The 27,915-nt window shown below is 40.4% G+C and overlaps 1 protein-coding gene and 1 long non-coding RNA gene across 2 annotated transcripts; both read left to right on the top strand.

The window, feature by feature from the left end:
• Positions 1-22,740, top strand: ccdc69 (coiled-coil domain containing 69). The gene is made up of 9 exons (XM_044363193.1): positions 1-206; positions 13,668-13,731; positions 17,891-18,069; positions 19,482-19,569; positions 20,123-20,196; positions 20,375-20,476; positions 20,629-20,748; positions 20,889-20,986; positions 21,955-22,740. The coding sequence occupies exons 1-9, from the start codon at positions 186-188 to the stop codon at positions 22,121-22,123; spliced, it is 915 nt and encodes a 304-aa protein (XP_044219128.1). The 5' UTR covers positions 1-185; the 3' UTR covers positions 22,124-22,740.
• Positions 22,741-22,931: 191 nt separating this feature from the next.
• On the top strand, positions 22,932-27,690 carry LOC122990069. The gene is made up of 2 exons (XR_006405241.1): positions 22,932-26,949; positions 26,990-27,690. It is a non-coding gene; the product is annotated as an uncharacterized LOC122990069 (long non-coding RNA).
• The last annotated feature ends 225 nt before the right edge of the window (positions 27,691-27,915 follow it).

The raw sequence follows: 27,915 nt of genomic DNA, 5'->3' as shown, positions 1-27,915 counted from the left end.
TCCCTGAACGTCGCATAGAAATAAGCCCCGCCCCCTGCGACCGGCGGCCGGAGCGGTGCGTTCACGGAGTTTTTTCCGGAGTGTTTGAAAGTTGTCAACAGAGGGAAGAAACAAGGAGAGCAAGAAGCCGAGCTGCGGAGAGAGAGAGCGGCTTCACACCGACAGAGGAGCTCGGAGGAGGAGGGATGGGCTGCAGCCACAGCAAGGTGAGGAGCTCCGGCACTAAAATCAAATAGAAAACACTAGAGTCTCGGTAGAAGTTCACTTTGTTTCGGGGGGGAGGAAGCTCATTAGCAGGCGCCCGGCAGCTACAAAACGTGCCGGGAATGAGCTCCGGATAACGGACCGTGTGCTGCACACACGGCGCACTTCTTCTAACAAATAACCTTAATTTAACACCCAGAAACAAACATGCAGCTGATGATTTGTCGACACATTCGGTCTGAAAAAGAAAACGCGGAGACTTTTAGCGTCTTTTCTCAACATCTGTTTTGAATCTGGCATCGTGTGAGCTGTTTTCCCACGGTGCTGCTCGAAGATGGACACCCAGTTTTAACTTTTACATCACCTCTGATGCTTTACTGCGCCTCAAAATATAGTTGTATCTCCTTCACTGTCTCGACAGTAACGATTTCATGGAGTTATATGGTATTTTTTTAATCTTTTAAAATGTCGCTTTAATAGTTCTAAAATACATTCAGTAACTTCCCTTTGTGGGTTTCACTCTGCAGTGCCGTTTAAAATACTTAGAAAAAATAAAAAAATCTGGATATTGAGATGACTTTTTAAATGATAACATTTATCATAGAAGTGTTGTTATCCTTTAATTTCTACATATTTCAACACTTAAAAGCACATTTAACTTGGTTCATGTGTCAGGTCAAAGTGTGACCTCACTGTTAGTGTGAAGTCAATATAATGTTCCTGTATTTTGCTGTGTCAGTTCTGTCCGTACTGTCTGTTGTCTAAACTGTCTGTTGTGTTTGTTGTGTCTGTTGTCTAAACTGTCTGTACTGTCTGTTCTGTGGGGTTCAGAGCTGTGTTTCTTTCCTGCTGAGAGGAAACGTGTCTGTAGTTTGGCAGCTGTTGTCTTCCACCAGTTATTGATAGAAACTGACGGAGCAGCCGAGGCTTCATGCGGGTCAGTGGTTTCCAAACTGAGGTCTGGGGGCCTCCGGGCGTCCGGCTGGACTTTGATTTTATGCATTTTATGGATCCAGATCCTTTTGAATCCACTTAAAGTCCCTGTTCTTCTTCTTCTTTTTCTTGTTTTGAAAGTTTCTCTGTTCTCAGTTTAACACCTGCACGTACCTGCAGGATTTATGACATCACAACTTTCTTGACTAATTGTTTGGTCTATAAAACATAAAAAAAAACCAATTAGCTGGACATAATATCCTACAGCACAAGGTGATGTCTTCAAACGTCTTGTTTTGTCCGACTAAAAGTCCAAAACCTCAAAATATTCTTTTCACTGTCATTCAGCTCATTGCAGACTAACAGATATCTGCGTATATGTCAGACAATTAATGACAAGAGAAACAGAGAAACTCCAAACTGGTTGTGATGTCAGACTTCCTGCAGCTACGCCCAGTTGAGATAAACTCTGAAAACAAACTGCACAGAGAAGAAGAAGAACATCCAGCTGAAGGTGTTTTTGAGTGGAAGAGGAGCGACTCAGAACACGTTCTCTACAGAACAACAGAGAACAACAGAGAACAACAGAGAACAGAGCAGAACAACAGAGAACAGAGCAGAACAACGGAGAACAGAGCAGAACGGAGCTGCAGGCTGTTGCGTAACCTGAAAGCTCAGTAAAGCTTTGATTAGCTCAGAATAGAAGCAGATCGGTCAGAGAGGATCAGAGTCTGAGCTGCTGCTGCTGCAGGTCATCAATACACACTGACGCCTTTAATATGCTGTTAATACTGTTGCTGCAACAACAACAACAGTATTAACACAAAAATTACTTAAATTATTATTTAAGGAGAAATACAAAAAAAGCTGGTTGCAGCTTCTGTTTGATGATTTGAAGCTTTTATGTGACAAACATGAAGGTAAACTGAATATCTTTGGATTTGAAACTGTTTACCAGACAAAAGAAGAAGTTAGAACGGGCATTTTTGGACATTTTATGGACGAAATGCTTCATCAATCATGAAAATAATTGTTAGTTGCATCTCTACGTTGCAGTCCTTATGTTTTAAATTGCAGTCTGTGTGGTGTTTTAAAGCGTTGAAGGTGCAGAAGAAGACGGTAACTTGTGGACGTATCAGAGCTCCTGTCGCCGCTGCAGGTCGTCTCTCACCTGCGGCGCTCTGATTCTCACTCGTCCAGGTGTCTCAGCGAGCTGACAGATGGTGTGATGATGTGATGGACCGTCAGAGGTTACGGTTTTCCACTCCGCACACTGAGTTTATGTCTGGGCTGCAGTGTGCTGTTACACACCGAGCAGACATCTGTTTAAAAGATGAAAACCGCACAAAACAACGAGCTGTGAGGAAAGTGTTGTGGAAATACGATTTGGCCGGATTTAAAGCTCAAAAGCCGAATCATGAATGTTCTGCTGCTCAGTCTGACCTTTACTGTTGGCAGAGAAACACTCACTGCTGCTGAAAACTCACATTAATTAACTTTTTACTTCATGTCATTTCAGTTTAAAAACTGCATCCACTAGAGGAACTTACTGTAAGAAAACAAGAAGTACTACAGTTCTTAGAGTGCATTCACACCAAAGCAAGAGATTCAACTAATGAGGAAGTGGCAGATGTTTAGTGAAGAGCTGTAACCCGTCACCTCTCTTACTGGATTATTTAGTGAGCTGATTGGAGCTTAATTAACTCGATCGCCATCGAAATCTACTTTAAGAAGTTTGTTTTTGTTGCATTTTTTGGAAACGCTGACGATGAGTCTCATTATCTGCAGCAGTCTTGCAATTTTCCCCCAATTCCTGCAATTTAACAGTAAAAAGAGACATAAAAAATCACATATTGTATCACAGTTTTTGAGAAAAGATGCTGCAAAAATCAAGAATTTTTGGCCGCAATAATCACAAAAAAGATTTTATACAACCACCTGTTATCATGTGACTGTAGTGCTTTAGTCACATGATGATGTCGTATCGGAGATGTTCTGCCTTTATTAGACTTTAATATACTGGTGATGTTCAGGCTGTAAAGTTGTTTTATGATCAGATGAGTTCTGCCTGCAGAGGTTCTGATGCACCAGAGCCTCATGTGACTTTTGTTTTATTTCGCTGATAGGCTAAATATCTGAATTTATCTTCGTCACCACGGCAACGAGAAGATATGACCCGCTGCTGGCCTGAATCGTCCGTCCGGATGTGTTTTTGTTGTTTATGTGACGCTGGTACAGAAACAAACAAACAAACACGTTTGACAGCACAGAAAAGGATTCAGACAGACATAAATCATCTCCCGACCCCCCCGCAGGGCCCCAAACCTCAGGTTGAGAACTGCCTGGCTCGCTGCAGCAGGAAGCAGACGCCCTCAGAGCTGCAGCCGACAGCATCTGTTGTGCAGTTTATTGTGCAGCTGCTGCATCGTGAACTTTACCCGAAATATAAACGTACGCGATGATGTCACCGCCCGACCGACAGAGCAGCAGCATCGTCTCCTGACCTCTGATAACTGATAATCAGTTTATTGATTATTGCTGAGCCACACAGTGACATTCATCAGTACAATCACATTGTCTTTACTGTAAGAATCAATTCTGAGTTATCGCAGCTTGGATCTAACTGGATCAGACCAGTATCATCTCTTAGAAACTAGCAAAGTTTACTTGGTAAGTAGTTTTGAAATGCTTAACATTTGCTGGTTTGAGACTCTCAAATGTGAGAATATGTTGCTTTTCTTGGTCTTGCGTCACTGTAAATTTAATATTTTTGGGTTTTGGACTGTCGGTTGGACAAAATAAGACATTTGAAGACGTCATCTTGTGCTCCAGGATATTGTGATGGCTGTTTTTTCATCGTTTTCTGATGTTTTATTGACCGAACGATTAACTGAGAAAATAATGAGAAGATTAATCAGTAATGAAAATAATTGGTGGTTGTAGCTCAGTTTGAAAAATGCAAGCAAGATGACGTCTTCAAATGTCTGCTTCTGTCAGATCAACAGTCCAACATCCAAAGACTTAAGATGAAGATTTAAGAAGCTGCAACCAGCACATATTTGGCATTTTCCTGTTAAAAATGACTGAAATGATGAATCGATTATCCACATATTTGCTGATTAATTTCCTATTGATCGACTAATCATTTGCAGTTCTACAGACCAACTATGTTTGAAATGTTAATCTAATCCTGAAAAGATACCCGACTGGTATGAAAAATATAAACATGTTTTTAGGTCAAAGTTGTCAAATATGAAATGGCGTATAAACACAAGCAGCTGTACAAGAACTTTGTCTTAATAAAATACAGACTGAAAATGGAAAAATTTAGATCTAAATCAGGAACAAATTAGAAGAATATTCAGATTTTTGAATACATGACAGTTTTTGATAATTGGCGACCAACACGTTTTGGTCGTTACCAAAAAAATTCAGAGCCTGGAGTTAGATTAATAGAAAATAATCAGTTTGATATTTTCCTCCAGTTGTTGAGCCTCCTCCTCTGGTTCTAATCATATGAGCTCAGGACTCTTAAGAGCTTCTTTAAGTGTTTAATGGAGCTTTAACAGAGTTAAACTCAGCTTGTAATTCTTCAAAGGATCCATGAATAAAGTGAATCTAAAAGGCAGCAGTTCTGCTCGTATTTACAGCGACATCACAGTGTTTTCTTCTTTGATATATTGATAGTTTCTCCTCGTGAATGACGCCACATGAAGCTTGTTTTCTCCACAGCGAGCGGTTAATCACACGACTTTGAAATATCTCCTGGTCTGAAACAAAACCCACAACTCTGTGATGAGTTTCTTCTCCTCAATGAGCAGCATGTGTTCAGCGATGACCTTAGTTTTCTGGAGGAAAAACAGCAGCAGCTTCGGGCTCCTTCAGTTCCTCCATTTATAGGGTTATATATTGAACCATATATTGTATTTTCCAGGACAAGTTGGGCTGTTCAGTAATGTCATCATTATGCATGTGAGTAGTACTGTACTTGGTCTAGGAGACTTCCATCCACCAGGTCACGATGGCATCAGACTGAGTAAAGAAACCCAGACATCCTTCAACTGGCAACACCCTCCAGCTGCTCCTGGGGGATCCCAAGGCGTTCCCAGGCCAGGAGAGATATGTAGTCCCTGCAGTGTGTTCTGGCTCTGCCCCCGGGTCTCATACCAGTTGGATGTGCCTGGAACACCTCCGGAGGGAGGCGTCCAGGAGGATCCTAACCAGGTGCCCAAACCACCTCAGCCGGCTCCTTTCAATGTGAAGGAGCAGCGGTTCTACTCCGAGCTCCCCCCAGATGTCTGAGGTCCTCATCCGATCTCAAAGACTGAGCCCAGACACCCTCCGGTGGAAACTCATTTCAGCCGCTTGTATCCGTGATCTCTTTCTTTCAGCCACTATCCAAAGCTCGTGACCACAGCTGAGGGTTGGAACATAGACTGACTGGTAAACTGAGAGCTTTGTCTTCTGGCTCAGCTCTTTCTTCATCACAATGGTCCAGTATGACGTCCACATTACTGCTGATGCTGCACTGATCCGCCTGTCAACCTCACGCTCCATCTTACCCTCACTGTGAACAAGACCCCAAGATACTTGAACAGGTGAGGGTCCAGACCAAAAACGATTCATAGACCTCAATGAGGTGGCATTTCAGGCATGTGGGAACCTCGCCCAGAAGAGGGAGACCGGGGTATCCTCCTAGAGCCAGACCTGAGAGGGGAGCTCGCTGGCGAGTGTCTGGTGGCCAGGCCTTGACCCATGGGGCATGGTCGGGCAAATAACATGGAGTCGCCAACCTGTGAGTTGGGTGCATTGTCAAGTGGGCAGCAGGCAGGGGCGGGGACCTGGACGTGCTGTTCCCAGGCATCGTAAAATGGTTCTAAGGATGTGGAACATCATCTCCCTGGTGGGGAAGAGTTAGTGCGGCAGGTGGAGCGGTACTGACTAGATATAGTTGGGCTCACCTCTACATACAGCACCAGCTCTGGAACCAAACTCCTGAAGAGGGGCTGGACTGTCTTCTTTTCTGGAGTTGCCCAGGGTGAGAGGCGCTGGGTGGGTGTTGGGATACTCAGGAGTCCCCAGCTGAGCGCTGCACTGTTGGAGTTCTCCCCGCAGAACAAGAGGGTCGCCTCCCTGTGGCTACGTGTTGCTTGGAGGAAGACTGTTGTGCATACGCACTGAACAGCAGTTGGGAGTATCCAACCTTCATGAGGTCTCTGGGTGGGGCCCTAGAGGGGGCGAGGCCTGGTGAGTCCATTGTTCTGCTGGGGACTTCAACGTTCATGTGGGCAATGACGGAAAAACCTGGAGGGGGGTGACTGGGAAGAACTGCCTGCCTGATCTGAACAGGAGTGTTGCATGTAACTGGACTTCTATGCTGGCCATGGATTGGCCATAACAAACACCATGTTCGATCATAAGGTTGTTCATGGTTGTACCTGGTAGACCAAAGATCGATGATCGACTTTGTAGTTGTGTCATCAGATCTGCAGCTGCATGTTTTGGACACTCAGGTAAAGAAGCTGTAAACTGATCAACACCTGGTGGTGAGTTGAAAAGACAAAAAAGACTGAAGCGATTATTCGATTATCACATAAAAATAATTTAGCAACTATCGACATATCATTGCGGGAGGCGAACAGTGGTCACTTTTTGCCATCTAACTATCCAGCCATTTACCCAATCCTCCCCCTTCTCCTTTTATATAGACGTCATCAGTCTCATGGCGTCTAATAATGATGTGGTTTACACTGGAGTTAATTGAAGGCTCGATGCGTCTCATACAGACACTAAAGGTGCCTTTAATCCAAAAAATTTGTAATCCTTCCTGCAGTTGGTTTGGATCGAGGTCAGACCTCAAACGAACTGTACCAGAGTTCCTTTGTAACCGGACTGAGAACATCTCTTCAACAAGGTCTCGGTCCCGTTGTTTTGATCTGCACCCGAGTGCGGTTGCTGTGTTCACATCTGCCCAAACGAACCTCACCAAACGAACTGCACCAAGGGGGAAAACGCTCCCGGGGTCGACTCAACTGAATGAAACACGGCAGGTGTGAAAACGGCCTACAGGGTGAACTGTGACTGCTGGTAAAACGTGAGACATTTTTCACGTTGAAGGAAAAACACAGAAGAAGGTTTGAGCTTGTTTTCATCTCCATGTGTGAGTTTAACCTCGTTCAGGAGATTCTTCATAAAACGTTAAATCTCATCCCTGTAACACTCACCGACACTGGAGCAGACATTTTGTCACATAGCTGCGAACCCGGAGAAGACAGCGATGTGTTTGTCCTCTCCTGGAAACGCAGCTCTGTGCTCAAAATCTAAAGAGAATAAAAATGAGGTCAAAGTCATAAATGTCCTCATGGGTTTAGAAACACGAGCGTCCGTCCGTGTGTGTGTATGTGTGTGTGTGTGAGCCTTGAATCCTGCTGCAGCATTTGGAAACGGCAGAAGCTCACACAGCACTTTTATTTTGTTGTTCTGTGGTTTCTCAGAGGAGGAAAACAGTCATTACTGTTGCACAGAAACATGTTTGTCACTCGTAAAGACTGTGACACAATCATACAGGCTGCGGGAGAGAAGTTCAGCTTTTCATTCAACTTTTTCTGACCTCTACCACACCCAGACGCTACTCATGAAAACTTGAGGTGACCCGATCCTCCGGAGAGAGAAGACGTCTCACTCTGTTGGAAATACAGAAACACCCTGATTGTACAGCAGAGTTACAGAGTGGAGCTTCTTCCCACACGGATGATCTTTGGTCGAGTGCAGACACGCAAACCGACAACAGAGGAGTTTTATTTTGTCATCAAGTGACTCACAGAATTAATTGGTGACGGCTGATACGAGCTGCTGCCCAACATGTTTATCATTTTAACTAAAGCTGAAAGTGCAGATAAACATGAGGATCTGCTGGATGAAGCATTTCTACTCTGATCTGTAGTGTTTGCAACTGCAGCAGCTGAGGAGGATAAAACACATGAGGACAGAAAGCAGAGTTGCAATGATTAATCTATCGATAGAAAATTGATCAGCACTAATTTTGATAATCACATTAATTGTTTAAGATGCTTTTTGGGCAAAAATTCCATGTTTTCTGGTTTCAGCTTCTCATATGTGATGATTTGATGCTTTTGTTTGTCAAACATGACAGTAACACGAATATCTTTGACAAGACAAACCAAGACCGTTTTGACAATTGATTAATTGTTTAAGCCTTTTTTAAAGCAAAAATGCAGAATACGTCCTTGTTCCAGCATCAACTATGCAACTGCAACTATTTTTGTAATCCATAGATTGTTTACATCATTTTTCAAGCAAAAATATCAAACATTTGATGGTTGCAGCTTTTCAAATATATGACTGTAAATTGAATATCTGAACATTTTAATCTCTAAGGCTGCGTTCACACTGAGATTGGCAGTGTGTGAAAAAATGCAGCTCACCTGTTGTTCTGAATGGGGGCAGCAAAAAAACGCAGCGGTTATCTGGTAAGAAGTTGAAGCGAGAGGCTGCTCACTGCAGAGCCAATGGGTGGAGCCTGGCCTAGTCCAGGTCCAGCTCCGCCTCCAGGTCCAGCCCCACCCTAGCTCACTCATACAACTTGGTAGTGCTAGTTGAGTACGACTTGGAAAGGTGGCGGACAGACACAACTCATGGCGGCTGCTGGATGCAGGGGGTCCTCGAGATAGAGGAAGTCGACTCAGAGAAGCAGGACGGCGTTCCCTGAGACTGAGGTCTCTAGTGGTGGGAGGCTCCGGCGATCTCGGAGGAAAGTTTGGCGGAAGATGAGCGGGAAGAGGACGCAGCAGAGAGGCGGAGAAAGTGAGTAGAACCTACACAACGATTGTGGTTCATGAAACAACTTTTACAAGTTTTCATGTTCTTGGCTGAGCTGTAACCAACGTTAGAGTAAATGTAATGGATGAAACTAGAGGGAGTTATTAAAATAAGCAGGATAGGGTTTGGTGGCAGTGAGTAAAACAAGTAGACAGTAGACTATTAATTTAGACTTATGATTTTCTTTTGAAGCTGTAAAATCGTCAGACTTGGCCAAAAATAGCTTAGTGGTTAGTTTCAGGTTTATACTGTAAACCCACATTTCATAAAAACATCCATCATGTATGTTGTCTTGCCAACTTCTGTCTTATTCCCAGAAGTAGTTCTTAATCGCTCCCAACAAACAGCCTCGAGCTGAACAAGCCTTTATTGTCATTTTGTCATTTCTAAAATAAACTAAATCTAGATCATAATAATAGTTTTATTTATTATTATCATGTTTCTAATGTGTCCTGTTTTCCTTCAGCAGACTGAATAACCAATGATGACATGAGGAGCGTCGCCATGACGTCCTGCTGCTTGTTTTAAAGAGTCCACAACTTCAGATACTCTGGATAACGTGATACTGTATTTATGTCAGTGCTTGGCAGTATCAACCGGTGATGATGATGATGATGATGATGATGATGATGATGATGATGATGCCTTAAGCACTGATCACTATATTATAGCTGTTTCACCCAAATAAGAAAAACTGAGCTCATGAGACTCCAGATTGGCTCATTTTAGGTCTACTGATGCACATATACAGGTGATATTTACTTGTTTCATAAACATATTTATTTTTGATGTATTTGTTACATATTTAAGGAAAATAAAATCTTGTTTTTAACTGGTTTTGAACCTTTGTGTGACTGCACGCTGCATTTTGGATGATTGTGTCATAAAATGTTTGTGCAGTTTAAATGACACGTTGCATGAAGTTTAGCCTAAATAAAAGAGAAGAGGCTCTGGATCCCCTCAGGATGAACTGTAATAACTTTGATCCTCCTCAGATCAAACTGTTAATTTGTTCAATACTTTGTTTTATGACCAAGTCTGGTTTAGTTTTTTGTCATTATGTGACGACTTTCATACGTTTTTAAAAGGCTTTTTGTTGAATTAGGGAAGAAAATGAAGCTGTTAGTGTGCTGAAGACTTCAACTTATAGCTTCCTCTTGTCTTATTTCTTGTTCTTCTCTGAGTTTGAACTGCACTCAGCTCCACCCATCAAGGTTTAAGTCGACCAATGAGCTGCTGATGCTTCTTTCTCCTGATAAACATCTGCAGAAACTAAAACTCTTCTGTGAAATGAGACGTGCAGCTCAGAGCAGGCAGGTTTTTCTTGAAGGTGAAGTGCTGTGCAAACAGAGGAGAGGAGCTGCTGCTGTGATTTATGGCGTTTTTTTTTTTTTTTTTAAAGCCAGGGCCTCTGCGACGCCTGCAGGAACATATGCTTCTTCTCCTCCTCTTCCTCCTCCTCCAGTCCAGATTTAAACAGATCTGTGAAACACGTCGACACGCCGCAGCGCTCTTGTCCACTTCACCTCCCGACTGAACTCAGCGACGTGTTTAAGCTGAGATATTTATTGTTTCAGCTCTGTGTTTAAATAAAGTCGGTGTCCAGTTTGCAGAGCAGCGTTTAGACGTGTTTATACAGTGAGAGGGTGGGTGTGTGTGTATGTGTGTGTTTTAGGGTGTGATTGTTTGGCCTCACTGTGCTTGAGCAATGTGTGGGTGTGAGGCAACGCAGTAAGCATTTCAGTGTGTGTGTCAGTTAACCAGCAGTGTTTGAAGCAGCAGTTCAGATGACATCATCTTTTTATCTTCATATTTCTTCACATCAGAGATTTTCAGCTGATATTTCTGTACAGCAGAGGACGATCTAAAGTATCTGCTGAGTCTGCTGATATTCATTTTTAACGTATAGACTTAAAAGAAAACAAATTGTAACCAACATATGTTCTCATCAGGCCATTTGACAGTGTGACAACAGACAAATTACCCTTTAATTACATTAACCTGTGATTTTTCCAGTGATGCTGCTTTTCTTCAACTTAGTTTGATTTTGTTGTCATAAGACAACGAACACACAAGACACTTTTCATATGTTCACTGGAAAAATGATCAGGTATAATGTTTATCCATCTTAGATTAGCACTAAACACAGAGAACAGATGTTTGGTCATAAATTAAAGTATTGGACTAATTCAGATCGGTGTTTTTAGTCTTCTTGTACTTCCTGTGTTGTGAGTACAGTGATCTCCTCCAAAACATTTGTTACACAACAAATATGGTGAATGTCTGAGTGATCTGGGATGATTCACAGCGGCAACCTCAACATTACAGTCAGAGTCACTGATGTTGGAGACCAGTGTCCTTTTCTTCTAGTGTCAATAGACTGTAAACAATAACGGACGTTGTCACCATGACGTCACCCGCTGGTTTGTCAACTCCCATTTTGAAACCTCGAGTTTGCATTTTGACTGTTGCCATGTTGGATTTTTGGAGAAGTGACCAGAGTGGAGCTGACCCTGATGCTAGCTGCTAGCTTTGTTAGCACGGTGCATTTACAGTCTATGGATAACTGTGATAATGCTAATGCTAACTTTCGCTAGTTAAAAACAGGCTAAAAACCATTAAAACAAAATGAACTCACCGTAATAACTGAACATCCGACTCCTTAGTGTTTTAGTCGACCAACATGTTACCGTTAACTTTCATGAACGGCTACGTCTATACTCTGTGAGTCTGGGTTTACGCCATGGTTACGTTACCTAACCAACATTGTCTGAGACTTGCCTGTGACCCACCTGTCACTCAAAGCAGATTCTTAATTATGCATAACTTTAAGCCTAAATAAAATTAAAACAGGTGAGTTATATAAAAACTGTACAGTTGTCATGAACGGGGATATTAGCTAAAAATGTTTTAGTACCAGGCTGTAAAGGTGTTTATTTCTGCTGTAAAGTTGTGTGTTTTAACATGGGGGTCTATGGGGATTGACCTACTTTTGGAACCTCATGTGGCCATTGGAGGAACTGTAGTTTTTGGCACTTCCTCTTTAGCTTCGTTTTTCAGATCCGGAGGTTGCTGCTTGGTCATGCTGAACTCAGAGAGGCTGCAGTTCATCAGCGTGCAGGTCTGAGGAGAAAGGTCCTTTTTGGTCCTTTTTAATCAGCAGCTCAAACAAACAAACTGAGCAGCTGAAGTTATGTAATAATGGAACAACAGAGGAAGAAAAGAGTGAAAGCTTCAGCGTCAGTCATGTGAAGACTAATGAAGCTGGCAGAGTCAGAGTCAGCTTTCATAACAAGCTCACTGCTCCAGTTTAACTCTCAGACCTGAAGCAGGACTCTGCTGCTGCCGGGGGGGGCCTCAGAGGGTCCAGACAGACCTACAGGTTCAACCAACCTCCAGTCCTCCTGATGTTTGTCATGAGGAGTAAAGATTCCAACATGGAGCTTTAATTGATTTATAAAGTACAGCCGAAATATTGTTAAAGAGCAGTTTCACCAGGTGAAGTGATTATAGTGCAGCTATAGTGATTATTTTCATTATTGAGTCATTGGCTGGTGGTTTTGGTCTATAAAACCTTAAAATACTAAAAAAAATTTGCATCAGAGTTTCCTTAAGTCCAAGGTGATGTCATCAAATGTCTTAATTTTGTCCGACCAAAAGTCCAAAACCACAAAGTACTTCAGTTAAAAACACGTATGACGTCAGTGTATCAACAGTCTCGTCCTTTTATTTCTTTTCATGCAGCGTAGATGGTTGACGTGGGGCATTTAGTGACTTCATGATGTTACACAGGCACAGAGCGTTTATACAGGAGACACCCTGTCAGTGGTGTTTAGTTTCTTCACAAGTACAGTTGGTGTTGCTGCTGGTTGTGAAATAAATTGCTCAAAGACAGTCTGGGTGCAGCTCTGCGGTCTGAAAGGACTCAGAGGCTGAAGAGATTTAAACAGCGATGCAGAAATACTCACAGATCCACCTTAAAGGACAAGTTCACCAACAGTCAGAAGCCCAAATGAACATTAAAACCTGTTTTTCTTGCTGTAATCATTCCTCCTGTTCATACTGACCATTAGAAGATCCCTTCATAATGACCTTACAATGGAGGTGATGGAGGACAAAATCCACAGTCCTCCTTCTGTGCAAAAAATGTATTTCAGAGTTTATCTGAAGCTAATATGAAGCTTCAGTGTCCAAATGAGTCAAATCAAGTAGATATCTTTCAATGTTACAGTCTTTTTAGTGCCAAAGTTCCTCTTTTTGTTACTATACTTCCACCTGCAGCTCAACAGGGAAACACTGTCCGAGGAAACACAAAGAGGGAATTTGATGCTAAAAAGACTGTAAATGTGTCAGATATCCACTTGATATGATTAACTCAGACTGCTGAAGCTGAATAGAAGCTTCACACAGACTTTTGTGTGGACACACTGTGGATGAAGAGGATCTTTTAATATCCAGTATGAACAAGAGGAATGATTACAGCGAGGAAAACCTCTTTCACTGTTCATATGGACACCTGACTGCTGGTTATAGACACACTGGAAAAACTGTGAACTCGTCCTTTTAAAATAGAAGTCATCTGATCACGAGGGAGCCAATAAACACTGAACGTCATATCAGTCTGTTTCTGTTCTTTTTAGTTTGTTCATATCGTCACTGAAACTCTTCTTCTCTCTTCCTGTTTTTATCAGAAGAAAAGCAAAGGCAAGAAGGGAGAGAAGACACGGAAAGACAACAGCCACCGAGATGACGGAGGTGAGAGAGAGAGTGTGTGTGTGTGTGTGTGGGTTTACCTTCTTTCACTTCCTGTTTGCTCGTCTTGTTTCCTGAAGCAAAGTTCACGAGATAAATGTCAAGATGTGTCACATCTTAGCGTCTATTCGGCTGCTGATATATTTACAGGTCGCTGCTTCAGAAATAGTTCCTACGTTTCTTTCTTTGATGTGAACTCATATTGAAGAGTTTGTAATAAACACCTGTCACAGTTTTTTGATGTTGTAAATAGTGGTTTCAGGCCAAAAAAACCCTAACAAAATCTCCCCGCAGCGCCTGAACGATGACAGTTTAATAACAGAGAAATCGGTTTAATTTCTGACATCATGATAAGAAAGAACAGAGGAGGCTGTTGTTGAGTGACTGAGTGAATCATATGCTGTGAAGCTGTGACTCATCTCCAGTCACAACCAGTCACTTCCTCATTTCCTCATGTTTATGAGCAGAATGTACAGTTTTAATGGGAGAAACCACGCATTTAAAAACAGGATGGTGCTGCCGTCATCCTTCTGTGAATCACTGAGAGCTGCGGCACCGCCGGTAGAACCACAACTCCCTACGTAGATAGTTATCAGTCAGTTCATCAACATATCAGCTCAGATAGATAGATTATCAGTCAATTAATCAATACAGTTGTAATGTTTTGTCAGGAGAGAAGAGTCAGACTGGAAAAAAAAAGCAGAACGCCAAAATACTCTTTGCGGTTTATCCTGTTTACTATAAAACCTCATAATTGCAGTCAGGATTGTAAATTGTTGGTCTATAATTCTCTTGTGCAAATAACAAAAAAAGATATTTATTCCAGATTTAAAAGATTTTATTGACCCAACCATTAAATCTTAAATAAATCTCGTAAAACATGAAAACATACCCGCATTAGCTGATGTTTTGTCCACTAGTTTTTCAGCCATTTTCAGATGTATCGTCGCTAAACGGTAAAAGTTGCAGCCGGATGGATGAACAGCTGAGAGGAGCTGCAGAGTCGCTACGAGCCACGACCGACATGTTACACACTGACCTCTGATCTGTTGATATGAAAACATGATTATAGCTGCTTTAAAGACACAGAAGAAGAAACAGTGGTCATGTGGTAGAGAAAGAAAGATGTGAAACCCCCTCCAGTCATATCCAGGACCAGTCAGAGGTCTGGACACACTTTCTCATTGAAGTGAATGGGACTGTGCAAATAAATAAATAAATATATATATACATATACACATACTGTACATGCAAAACTACTCTGACAGCCTGACTGAGGTAGTAAAGTACTTTACTAAATATAAATACAGGTGAAATAACATGAATAGCGTGTAATGTACACAAAATGGAAGATGTATAAAGTATAAAAACTGTTGATTTTTGAGTTGTTGGATGGTAGTGAAACAGCTCCAGGAAACCTCAGAAAACAGGAAATAACTACTGAGTGTTTTAAAAAAACATTTTAGGGCTGCAACTAATGATCATTTTCATTATTGCTTAATTTGTCAGTTTTTTGGTCCATAAAATGTCAGAAAACTGAAGAATGTCGATCAGCGTTTCCTAAAGAACAAGACGACGGCCTCAAATGTCTTAATTTATCCATAAAAGATCTTCAGTTTACTGTCACAGACACTAAAGACACCAGAAAATCTTCTTTAATAACACTTAAAACAGAATTTTGTGTGTGTATATTACACCTCTTGCACATTTTAAGTGTTCAAATTTCTGTTTATTTTTTCTTTTCTTTTTTCTCTTGTTTTTTTGCTCTTCACGTTTCTTTGTTTATTTGATGCTATATTGTTTTATGACAATATGTAGGGCTGTAGTCAACCAAAGAAAATTTTGGTCGAAAATTTTGGGGGGGGGGGCGCGATGTAACAGGACAGAGTGCACAGTAAACTCGGCAGCCACACATTTCTCTGTTCTGTATTTCTCTGTTTAGCGTCTTCAGGTTATGCTAACCCACTGTTGCTAACTTTGGAGTTAATCTCTTTCACTTTTCCAGCATTTAGCATTTATTAACTGACACACTGTAATCTGTGCTGTACATTTACTGCCAGACTGACAACTTACGACTAACCTTTTCCTCTGCTCCGCCTCGCATCCACCGTCACTTCTCTGCCGCTCTTTCCCGCTCGCTACGCAAACATACTCCTTAACGGAGCCGCGCGACCGGTGGTTTCCCAGGCAACGACACAGAGGTTGACTCACGTACCGGAACAGCGCTGCTCAGAGACTCCCAAACGCTGTCGGTATCAAATATTATCTTTTGTTTTTTTTGGCCTGGCGGGGGTTCTCGTTGTGTCATTATGGAGAAACACTGATTCAGTAAACTTCCAGTAAACGTTGAGTACAGTTACACCCAGCAGGCTCCATCAGGTTGGGCGAGTTTAAAATTGTGAAAACAACGGGGGTGTTTTGAATACACCCCCGTTGTTTTCACAGGTAATTTGTTAGTCTGTCCCTCCCGCCGCAGGAAATAATGGATTAATCCTGGAAAGCTGTTGATGTAGCACTTTTCTCCTTATGAAAATAACACGGAGATTATTCAACCAATGAGAATTTAGTCGGCCGAGAGCATATCGACCAACTAATCGACCAGTCGATCAGCAGACTACAGCCATAACTGAATGGTTTTATGACTTGTTGGAACGAAGGGGAGGACTTTGTATAAGCCCTCTGGACTTCCTTCCTATCCTGTACAATTTAATATAAATTATACCATGAAATATTTTTATTGTAACCTTTGTGCAAATAAAAAAAAAATACATAACCCCCAAAAAACAAATATTCACATTTAAGAAGCTGGAATCAGAGAATTAGATTTTTTTTTTTTCTTGGAAAATGACTCAAAACAATTAATCAATTATCAAAATAGTTGGTGATTAATTTAATAGTTGACAACTAATGTTTATTAATTGTTGCAGATTTAATTTCTCTTATATTAACTGCAAAAAACGTGATGCATGAAGCTGGATTTATGGTTTAAATATATATATATATATATATATATATATATTTCCAGCGTGTAGGAAGCTTGTCTGAAGGAGTTTACAGTTTCCTTTAGTATGTACAGAACTATATTCAGTGTATAATCAGTCTGCAGTGTGGAAATGAACCACAGCTGTTTGTTTTTTTAATGACATTTGATTCCACGTTCAGGTCTCGTCTCCTCCAGCTGATCAGATCTGACTGATAAACTGATTTTTAAAAGGTTGACACTGATACTAATGTTTGGGAATTTAAAAATCTGATAGTGATATATATGCCATTATTAATGTTCTTTATTTATATCTGCAGTGAGCTGATATCAAACAGCAGCTGAATAAAAGTAAAACTGCTGTTTGTTTAGAAATAATTAATCTTCAGACAGGCTGCGACGTGCTGTTCTCAGATTATTACGGAAACATACCAGTGTTCACATTTTAGATAAACACAGACTTTTAACGTCCTTAAGTTCATAAAAGTTTATTATATATTTCCATAATTAAATATCTTTGTTTTTACATTGTTAATATTTAACTTTATGATGTTTTTCGAGTTGTGTTGAGGATTAAAGTGAAGACGTCAGTGGAAGCGAACGGACAGAGCGGCGTGTGTCTACATGTCGATGATGTCATCGTTGTGTGTGTGTGTGTGTGTGTGTGTTGAATGTCTGTTTTTAAGTTTCCGTGACGATGACCTCATACCTGTGAGCAGTTTCTCAGCGTTAACTCTCTCACCACCGGAAATCCTGAACTTCAGTCACTAAAATACAAAACAGCTTTTATAGAGCAGCAACGATGAATTAATTAGTTTATCAATTAGCTAATCTGCATCTATTCTGATAATTAATTAATTGTTTTAGTCAATTTTGAAGCAAAAAATGTGAGAATGTGATGCTTTTCTTCATCTTATCTGATAGTAAACTGAATATTTTTAGGTTTCAGACTGTTTGTTGGGCTTTAGGAAACTAAAACGGACATTTCTCCATTATTTTCTGATATTTTATGTATAAAATGACTAATTGAGTAATAGAGAAAATAACCGGCAGCATTGTTAGAGGCCTCTGACATCACTATGACATCATCAGGCTTATTTTCTCCTTCATTCTTCTACATTTTGCTTCCTCTTGTTGTTGATTTTTTTTTTTTTTTTTTTCGTCTGCTTTCCGTGTCGGCAGGTAAACGTGCGTCCGGCTCACCTGACGTCTGTCTGGAGAAGCAGCTGGAGCGGTTCGAGTGGCAGCTGAGGACCTTAAAGGAAGTGCTGTCGGCCAATGGGAACCCAGAGAGGGCGGAGCTCCTGAAGGACCACGCCGACGAGGAGGTGTGCGCTCTCGTCCTGAGCATCCTCGATAAGGTGAGAAGAAGAAGAAGAGCCGATCGTTCATCAGGTTGATCTTTAGAGCTGCATGCCAGATAGGTACTGGTTCTGGTTCTGGTTTGTGCCTCTAAAGATCCACTCAGACTGTATCAGTGTCTGTAGGTGAGGTGATTTTAATCCAGTCCGTCTCTGTATGAGGCTCATTTCATCACAACTTTTTATTTTAATGATCCTTTAATTGAATTTAATGGAAACAGCAACATGTCGGCCCGTTAACATGACGACAGAAACAAATAAAACCATCAGGAGAGTAAAAACCCATGAAAGCTGATCAGATGTGCTGTTGTTCTCTTTCAGACACTCACATTTAGTCAAATAGTCTCTGTTATAAGTCGTGTGAATCAGCTGTTAGCAACGTAAGATGATGTTCAGACAACTATCACTGAAGAAAACTTCAACATGTGATGATTCTCAGGCAGGTTTCGAAGTGGATTTCTGGAGGTTTATCGGCGATCGTCATATAAAGATGGACGTAGCGAGGTGTGACGTCACCTGTTGGTTTCATTGGAGCCAGTTTGAAGCTCAGAGTTGCAGCATATGCAGATTACAACAACAGCAATGACTTCCAAACTGACCACCAGCACACTTGTTAGAGGACCTGAACGTAGAGATTGAGACCAGAACGACTTGTTGATAAAGTGATTTATTATTTCTACTCGAGGCTTTTTGAACAGGAGTCAGTTGGAGCATCTAGAGGCCGTCTGCTGCTGGCTTGCAGTGCACATCAGAGATAAAGATATCCTCCTGAAGTGTCGGTCACGCTGAATCTAAAAATACGTGTTTCGTGTCTGTGGGTTCAGATCTGGCTGATACAAACTGCAGCTCATGCCTCATGAATCTTCCTCCTCACAGTTTGATGTGTGAAGGACTTGAACCTGAACCCCGTCCAACATCTTTAGGATGAACTGGAGTCTGACCTCGTCACCCAGCGTCAGTGTGTCGGACCTCGCTGAGGCTGTCGGGTCTGAATGGGATTAAATCCCTGCACAGATTAACGCTCGTGATGTTGAAACATCACATAACGGCTGTAATTTCATTGGCAGAAGTGAAAGTCTGCTTCATAATCAGAAACCAGAGAAGAAGTTATTCATAGACTGGGGGCAGCTGACCGGGCTCTCCGGGTCAGGTGACCACCTGAATCTGCAGCCAGGAGTTTGTCACTTTGAACTGAACAGCTCGTGTCCTCGCTGTGACCTCGCTGAGCGTTTAAACACACCTCAACCTACAGAGCGTCACCGCAGACGCACCAATCAGAGAGCAGCTCTGCTTTATTTACATCCTCATATCTGAAGCGTATTTTAATGTGCATCTTTCAGTTTGTTGCTTTTTTTTAATGTTTTGGTGTTATAATTACAGTTACAGTTAAATGTCATGATGTGATTTTTCAGGTGAAAACGGAGACGACGGCTGATTTAAACGTCCTGCACGAACAGAAGAGTAAAACTGCTACTGAGGAACATGAGAGACGCGCCGAAGGTGACGACAACAGCTTGAAAACACAGAAATGTGCAAAAATCTTGCACACTAAAGTGAAGATGCTTTCAAAGATGATGCCATTAATAGTTTTTATCGATCAATTAAGCTGATCCAAAGTCGAGTAAACAGCAGAAACCTAAAGTAGATTAATATTTGCTGTGAGTGACTTAATAAATGCTTCTATCTGCTTACAGCTACATTATAGTGAGTTATAAACCATTACTGCTTATATTCTGATTATTAATGATAAATATGGGAACTTACAGTAAAATGCTACCATCAACAAAATTATAATGAATAAATGTCAATAAACTAAAAGGAATACTTGACTTTTAGCTGCATTTGTATAATATACTATAAAATACAATTCAAAATACTGTTCAACTGTTCTATATTACAGCCTTTCATTTGGTGTGTGTGTGTGTGTGGATCATCTTGGTATTTACAGTACAACCATGTATTCTACTGTGTATTCTACTGTTTGCACCGCATGTTACGGCTGTTTGCATGCGATTCTGTCAGAAACACACTGACTTTGACTTGTTTCCTGCAGAGCTGCAGAAGAAACACGAACAAGAGAAAACTCAGCTGACGGAAAAGTTTCAGGCTGCTGAAAACATCCTGAAGGTAAATAACAAGCGAATCAAATAACTCAGTTTATTTACTTAAAGCAGAAGCTGCAAGTCGCTCACAAACTCTTCAGTCATGTTCAGCAGGATGTCAATCCTTTAGTTTCTTTTATTAGTTTGCTGCATCACAACAACAATCTTAACATATTGTTTCTTTGTCATTTCTATGATTGAAGGGTAAAGTTGAGGAGCTGTCAGCAGAGCTGCAGGTTTATAACGAGCTGAAGAGACGAGTAGAAGAATCAACGTTTAAGAAGGACCTGCAGAGAAATATTCAGGTGTGTTTGGGGTCGGAGGTCATGGGGCGGGGGGGGTTGAGTTGTTTTATTTAATTGGAGATCTGTAACCAACCCGACGTTACGTTTTCTGTTTCTGGATTCTTCGGTAAAGAGTTTAAAAAGTTCTCTGCGCTCTCACCTCTGACCTCTAGGCCCACGGCAGCCCAGGTGCATTCTGGGAGTCCGAGCAGGAGTCTCTGCTGTTCGTCATCGAGATGAAGAGCGAGCGCGTGCAGGAGCAGAGCAGGAAGCTGCAGCAGATGGACGCTCTGGTAGGTCGACTGAAGTCTTTATCAACTTTGTTTCTTCTTCTTTTTCTTAACGCTTTGATTTACACGTCCCGAAAATTGTTGTTGTTATTTTACGTCTTCATCGTTCTTCACTTCTTCTTCTTCGTGTCTCGTGATCTCAGGTGGAGAAGAATCTGTCTCTGGAGGACCAGATCATCCACATCCTGCAGCAGAACGAGGATCTGGGAGTCCGGATAGACAACTATCAGAGTCTCATTCAGTAAGTGTTTCAGTCTTCTCTTCTTCATAAAGCAGGAATGTGGCGCCACCTGCTGGATATTTCACCTGCTGAGACACATCATCACTTACGGTCCAAACCATGAATTCATTTATTTATTCTTTATTTTATATGATGGGATTTTGTTGTTGGCTTTGTCATACACATGCAGTTTATAGTAAACAAATGGAGGAAAGACGTTGAGAGCATCTGCAGATCTTAAAAAGTCTTAAAAAGCATTAAATTTACTCCTCAAAGTCCTCAGAAGGTTAAATTATTAAGTATATCCCTAGAAACTATTGTTATATACAGCTGGGAAGTGCTGACAAAAATGTAATCTAAATGTTAATACATTCATGTACTTAGTAAATAATTGTAGGCCTTATTGTTCCTACTGGTTTTCCATCATTCTTTAACTGGTTTGACCATGAAAACGGTGTTAAATTGCCTTTATGTCGTGTTAAAAAGGTCTTAAAAAGTATTAAATGTAATTTTGTGAACACGCATGAAGGCTCAGTGAGAATTAATTAAAATCACATAAACAGTTGAGCTCAGATCTCTTTAAACTCTCCTTCACAGCTGAAAACTATTAATTAGCTCTTGACAGCTACTTTTCTGCTGAGGTAGCTACACGTTAAACCGTTAAAAGCTGCTGTTTTCTTGGAGGTTTATAAAAAAAAAAAAACTGGTTCCAACAGCAGCAAATGTCTCAGGTTTTGAAGCTAAGATGTTTAGGAAAGTTACCACAAAATAAATGAGCTGAACAGTTTGATAAAAGCTTCATAAATTGAGCTTCTTGTCATCTGAAAGTTTGGTGTGTTTGGGAATGTTTGGTGGCCTCAAACTGACAGATCAACTTCAAAACAGAGACTTTTATGATTTAATTTTGACAAAAAAAGTCTGTGGAAGAACCTGCCGCGGTGCCACAAAAGTTAGATGGACTTTAATCCGTCTTTGTTTTTGTTTCTCAGGCAACTATCGAAGGAGCAGCAGGACCTGAAGGTGGCGCTGGAGAGGCAGGTTGCAGTAAACCAGAATCTTTCTCAGGAAAAAGAGCAGCTGATGTTCAAGCTGAGACACAGAGACTCGTGTCCGACCATCCACCTGACCGCCATGGTGCCGGAGATCGCGCCCAGATGACTCTGAGCATGAATCCGGTGTGTCACTCGCTGTAGGTAGAAACCAGACTGTGTTTGTGCACAGCGGCTGTTAATTATTCACATGATCTCATACAGTCGCCCGGTTCAGTCACCGGGCTTCAAACTACGTCTACAAACCACAGCAGGTGACGACTCTGCGGCTCTGGGATCAGATTAAAGGCTTTAACCTGGATGCTGTCGACACGAACAACCTGGTAATCGTTCTTATGCTAGCTGACCGGGTTAACCACTGAACAACTACATGATCCTGGATCCTCAAACCCACCGCAGTCTCTGAGGAAGCGTCACAAGACCCAGACTCAGTGAGCCGATCACACCGATCTGTCGTTTCTCTTCATCTGTGTTTTGTTTCTGATTCTTTTGTTCAATGAAAGGCGTCCACAGAGAGCCCGAGTCAAGACTGATGTCACTTCCTGTCGAGCCTCCGATCCACTAGCTTCTGTAACTCAGTTTGATCTCATTCAGTTTCATTCACAAGTTCAATTTGCTGTGACTGAATCATCAGAACTTGGTTTCATTCAGGGCTGCAACAAATGATTATTTCATTATCGATTAGTCTGTTGATTATTTTTCTGGATTAATCGATTAGTTGTTTGGTCTATAAACTGAAAATGGTGAAAAATGTTGATCAGTGAAGTCCAAGATGACGTCCTCAAATGTCTTGTTTTGTCCACAACACAAAGATATTCAGTTTACTGTCATTAGAGACTAAAGAAACCAGAAAATATTCACATTTAAGAAGCTGGAATCAGAGAATTTTTACTTTTTTTCCCTTAAAAAATCAAAACAATTAATTGATTATCAAAATAATTGTCAATTAATTTAATAATTGGCAACTAATCGATCAATCGTTGCAGCTCTGCTTTCGTCCTCAAACATAAAACTCACGAGCGATCTCTTATCAAGTCTATTTTCCAGCTATTTTCCAGAGACGGGAGGAAAATATAAAGATTCCCACGTTTACGACCTGCGAATGTTCGCGTCACCAGACGACTCAACACAGTTGAATCATTGCAGAGTTGGTTAAGAATACTGTGAACAAACAACATAACACTAACAACCGTTAAATTTGGGTTTAGTCACCATGAACGAGATTTCAGCAGATGTGAGGCGGCCATGTTTGTTTGATTTCAGTCACTTCTGAATTATGAAGCATCCAATCAGACATATAAGAGCTTTCAGACTAACCTTTGGGAAGTTGGTGTGAACGTTAATCACAACTCTGAATCTCGTAATCATGATAACTCCAATGTAGCGCTGAAACGATTGATTGATTAGTCCAACTATTTTGATAATCGCTTAATTGTTTCAGTAGTTCTTTGGTTCCAGCTTCTCACATGAGACCATTTGCTGTTTTTCGTTGCCATATGTGACAGTAAATTGAATAATTTAAGGTTTTGGACTGTTAGTCGGATAAAACAAGCTAATTTTAAGAAACTGTGAATCCTGTTTTTTCACAATTTTTCAACATTTAAACGATTATTTGAGAAAATAATTAAGATTAGTCGATATTGATAATAATCATTAGTTGCAGCTCTACTCAGAATGCGGAAAAACGCCAGACACTCAACGAGCCGAGTCGTTTAACCTGCAGTGTGTGCAGTGTGTGGGCTTATGGGAAATGCAGTTCATTAAAGGCTGCTTTAAATTGAAAAATTGAATAATTACCACATTTTCTTTTTAAAAAAAATTACCATCTTTATCTAAAACCAACCTGACATACTGTTTTAAAGCTGGATTTTTAGTTATTTAAGTTACTATTAATGAGATTTTGAGTGAGGTTTTCTTGCTTCTGGACGTTCTGGTTTCACTTCAGCTCTCTGCTGCTGATGTGTCCATCTCTGACAGATTATTGTACGTTGGGACTGTATTAACAAGTTTTGTTTTGTCAAAGGAATTATAAAAAAAAACAACAGGTGGACGGATCAGTGTGGCTAAAGCGCTTCGTCACACCACAAACTTTCATGCTGAGGTTGTTTTTTCATCCTTGGAGACGTAGAACTGACAAGCTACTGTGGCTAGTTAAATGCTAGTTAGCCGGTAACGTAAAAGCAAGACTGAATACTTCTCTCTTTAACTGCTTCTCCACTGGTAATTGTTCTTTTGGTAGCAGGAAGTTGACCACATTAACCACTGAACAACTCAGGTACCCAGACTTCAAAAAACTAGCAGCTAGCTTCCTCTGTTTTGGACTTTCTTGCTCTCCGTTTATTCAGAGGTGAACACTGTGAAGACACGGCAGCAGCACAGATGTCAGAGTTTGTTGAAGTTTGCCGACATTGAAAACTTGGACAAAATGAAAACTCAGTGCAGATTTACTTTGAATCCACTAATCATGTTGATTCTATTATGCTTTGGTCTGAAACATGTTGGTATGACCGAACCAAATAAGTGCCTGAGACTCGCATAAAGACTCTGACATGCTGATTATGTCACGCGTTGTGTTATTAGAAAAAAAATCAGATGTTTTCTGTTCAAGCTTAGCAAACTGTACTTCTTGTGTGGTTTACCTAAAAACTAAAGACTCCATGTTTGTAGTTCATGTGGAAGAAGCCACATTTCAGTGTTTTTCCAGAGAAAATGTGTCGAGCTTCATGCCTGTTAAGCTACAATATGCAGTTTTCTGATGTTAGAACATCTTCACCTGGGTTATGAGATTAAGTGCCTTTGCTAAATGTCACATTTACAGTATTTGAAAGGACGATACTGATCAAGTTTTTTCCACAAATTTGACTTTCCAGAAATTTTCGAGTTTTGAGTAGCACTTGAGATTAACAAAGCTTCTGTTTTTCACTTCAGTTTGGGGTTAAATTGTTGTGGTACGTGATAATAAAGGTGGGAAAGGAAAGAAAGATCCTCTACAGGTATCACAGATTAATTTTTAGACTTGTGACCATTGGAGGTTTTTTTAAGGACTCTAAGGAGTTCCTCACAATAAAAAAAGACCTTAAATGATTAATAGAAACTCTTCTCAGCTTTCCCTTTGACTACAAACCAGATTCTTTGGTGTCTCTTGGTTGATTTTTGAGATCAAAATATTCAAAAATCTGTGTACCTGGATGTCCTGTTGGAAAGTTCAAGTGTGTGAACCCTGTGGAACAAAGCTGGACTGAAACACTCCCCAACAAATCTAAACCTAAACAACTTAACCACCAATTTTTCTCATCCTGTTCGAACCTGATGCCAAATGTTTTGTCCTATTGTAGTCGGTTTGTGTATTTTCTTTTCACATTTTCATGTGTTCATACTGTTATGCCTTTTGTTTCTCACAACCTGTTGCTGAAGTCAGCTGACACCAGCTATAACATACAGCTCTGTTCATTGCTGAAACTTTCAGTTTCAAATGTATTCAGTGTTCAAAAGTGAAAAACAGTTCCTGACTGATCTTCATTTATTGGAGATTTTTAGAGGTTTTTATGAGCCCAAGAATCAAAACATTGTTTCAACTCATAATTTAGTTTTATCCAGTAACATGCTACTGTTAACACATTAGCATGCAGCCTGTTAGCATTCAGTGCAAATTACAGCTTCAGTGCAAATTACAGCTTAAGTTCAGCTCAGCTGTATGTTTTGTCAAGTTTTTTTGTTCCGTTAGCTGGTAAGAATCTGAGAATTATGGTCTACATTTTTGTTTTTTGGAGTGGAATCAGTATTGAAGCCTCATGTGGGTGCTAACATGGCTGTAGTCTTTTAGCGCCCGGTTACACCAGAAAGTGACACAAAGAAGTTCATTTATAGGTCCTTGCGAGCTGTTCTGACTGGCAAGCTAACCTGTAAAATGCTAGCTAGATGGTGTAACAGAGAAACAACCAGACTGAATAACAGACTGATAATCGTACCCAGACTTAAAAACTAACCGCTACATGTTAGCTTGACAAAATAGCATGTGAAGAATGCAGTCTTGAGGTTTGCGGTCACCAGTTGAGGTTAATATATGATATATATCAGTTTTTGACTTCTAAATAGTCATCTCGCCAACATCCTTGCAGGGCTATTAGACAAACTACTGTGATTGGAAAGCTAACCAGTAAAATGCTAGCTAGCAGGTGTAACAGAAAAAAACTAGACTGAATACTTTTCTCCTTTTAACTGCTTCTCAACCTGTAATTGTTCTTTCAGTAGTGTGCAGTTGAACTTGTTTACCACTGAACAACTCGGGTTCCCACTTAAAAGCTAATTGCTACATGCTAGCTAGCTGAAGTAACATGCCAAGCATGCTGGTTTGTCCCCAGTTGAGGTTAATGTTGTGTAACTAGCAGTTTCTGATTTGTAAATAGTTGTCCCATCAAAATTCTTGTGGGGCTAGTAGACAAGCTATTGTGACTGGAAAGCTAACAAGTAAAATGCTAGCTTGCAGGCATAAGAGAAAAACATCAAGACTGAATACTTTTTACTTTTCTTCTTTAAACTGCTGCTTCATTCTCTGTGTATGTAAAGAGTAGAGACTTGAAAACTGACCACTACATGCCTGGCCAAAATTGTATGCCAAGCATGCTAGTCTGTCACCAATGGAGTTTATGTTAATGATTTGAGCCAAAGTCTGTTCATGATAACTGACTGCAGACTTTGCTGCATCTTTTTGAGAAGCAGTTCATTCTCCAGCAGAGCAGAGTTGTATAAAACTAGATGATAAAGCACAACTAATATGTTAGCTTCCTCCCTTTTGGACTCTTTGTTCCCCTAAAACTAAGCTCTGACAAGAAGTTCAAGTTCAACTTTATTTGTCATTTGTGCAGAATAACATGCGTCATGTACAACGAAATGTTTGAGATGAGGCTGGGGACAGTACTGCAAGCAAGATATAAGGTAAACAATAAAGATAAAAGATAAACAATAAAGATATAAGGTAAAACGAAAGACAAGAAAAACTACTGCAGATAATGAATTTACAGTAAATAGGAAAGTTTGCTTTTGGTTAAAAACGAAAATTAAAGTTAAAATTTCATGAAAGTTTAGCTCCTAATAGACTTTGCTCATCTCTGCAAGTTATTCCACTGATTGAGTTGAATTTAATAAACTTTTGTTCTAAATGTTTCTATTTGTAATGAATGCTGGTGTGACCGGGCTCTTAGTCTCATTATGTTCCACTAACTAACATGAATATTTTAGGAACAGAACAACAATCACTGTAAACATTTTCCCTCTAAAAACCTTAATAAACCGTCAGTTTGGGATCTTTTATGACCTTTTAAAGATGTGAACAATATCACCATTTCCTCAGTTTTAGTATTTTTCTTCTGATCATGACAATGGATTTATGTGACATTTGTATTGCCAAAAAAGAAAAAAAAAACATTTGTCAGTGTTTTGACACCTTTCTCCTTATGCACTAGCACTTTGACCAGTATTTTACCAGGAGTTTGTATAAGAGAGATGCTTCCATGTTGTATAGTTTTGAATTTTCTCGGGTTCTTACATGTTTATCTTTTCTTGTTTTGTGGATTAAAGTCCAGCGGTTTGTTTCTCAGCGTGCCTTAGGTACACACTGATGCTTTCCTTTGTTTTTTGTTTTTGGCTTGACTAAATAAAAAGCTGCAACTAACTGTACCTCTCATTGTTAATGTATTCAGACTCATTGCAGCAACACGACACAATCATTTTATTAATGTTTTTAATCTTTTCCATTTTATTTTTTATTTGTTTCATTATATAGGTTATATATATGTTTTATGTTGATTTAAGTTTTATTTAATTACGTTTAATTTTCTTTGTTTTTCTGTTTTTATTCTTATTCATTTCTTTGCTGCTGGATGTTTTGTTGTGTGTTTCTGA

Source organism: Thunnus albacares, chromosome 10, assembly GCF_914725855.1.
Source record: "Thunnus albacares chromosome 10, fThuAlb1.1, whole genome shotgun sequence".
NCBI classification, from domain to species: Eukaryota; Metazoa; Chordata; class Actinopteri; order Scombriformes; family Scombridae; genus Thunnus; species Thunnus albacares.
This window is presented reverse-complemented; position numbering and strand designations above follow the sequence as displayed.

What these genes read in the sequence shown, in the direction of transcription:
- ccdc69 (XM_044363193.1), top strand. Translation starts at nt 186, where the DNA reads ATGGGCTGCAGCCACAGCAAG. An exon ending in TCCTGAGCATCCTCGATAAG is followed by an intron (nt 18,070 to 19,481) that starts GTGAGAAGAAGA and finishes GTGATTTTTCAG; the next exon opens with GTGAAAACGGAGACGACGGC. An exon ending in CTGCTGAAAACATCCTGAAG is followed by an intron (nt 20,197 to 20,374) that starts GTAAATAACAAG and finishes CTATGATTGAAG; the next exon opens with GGTAAAGTTGAGGAGCTGTC.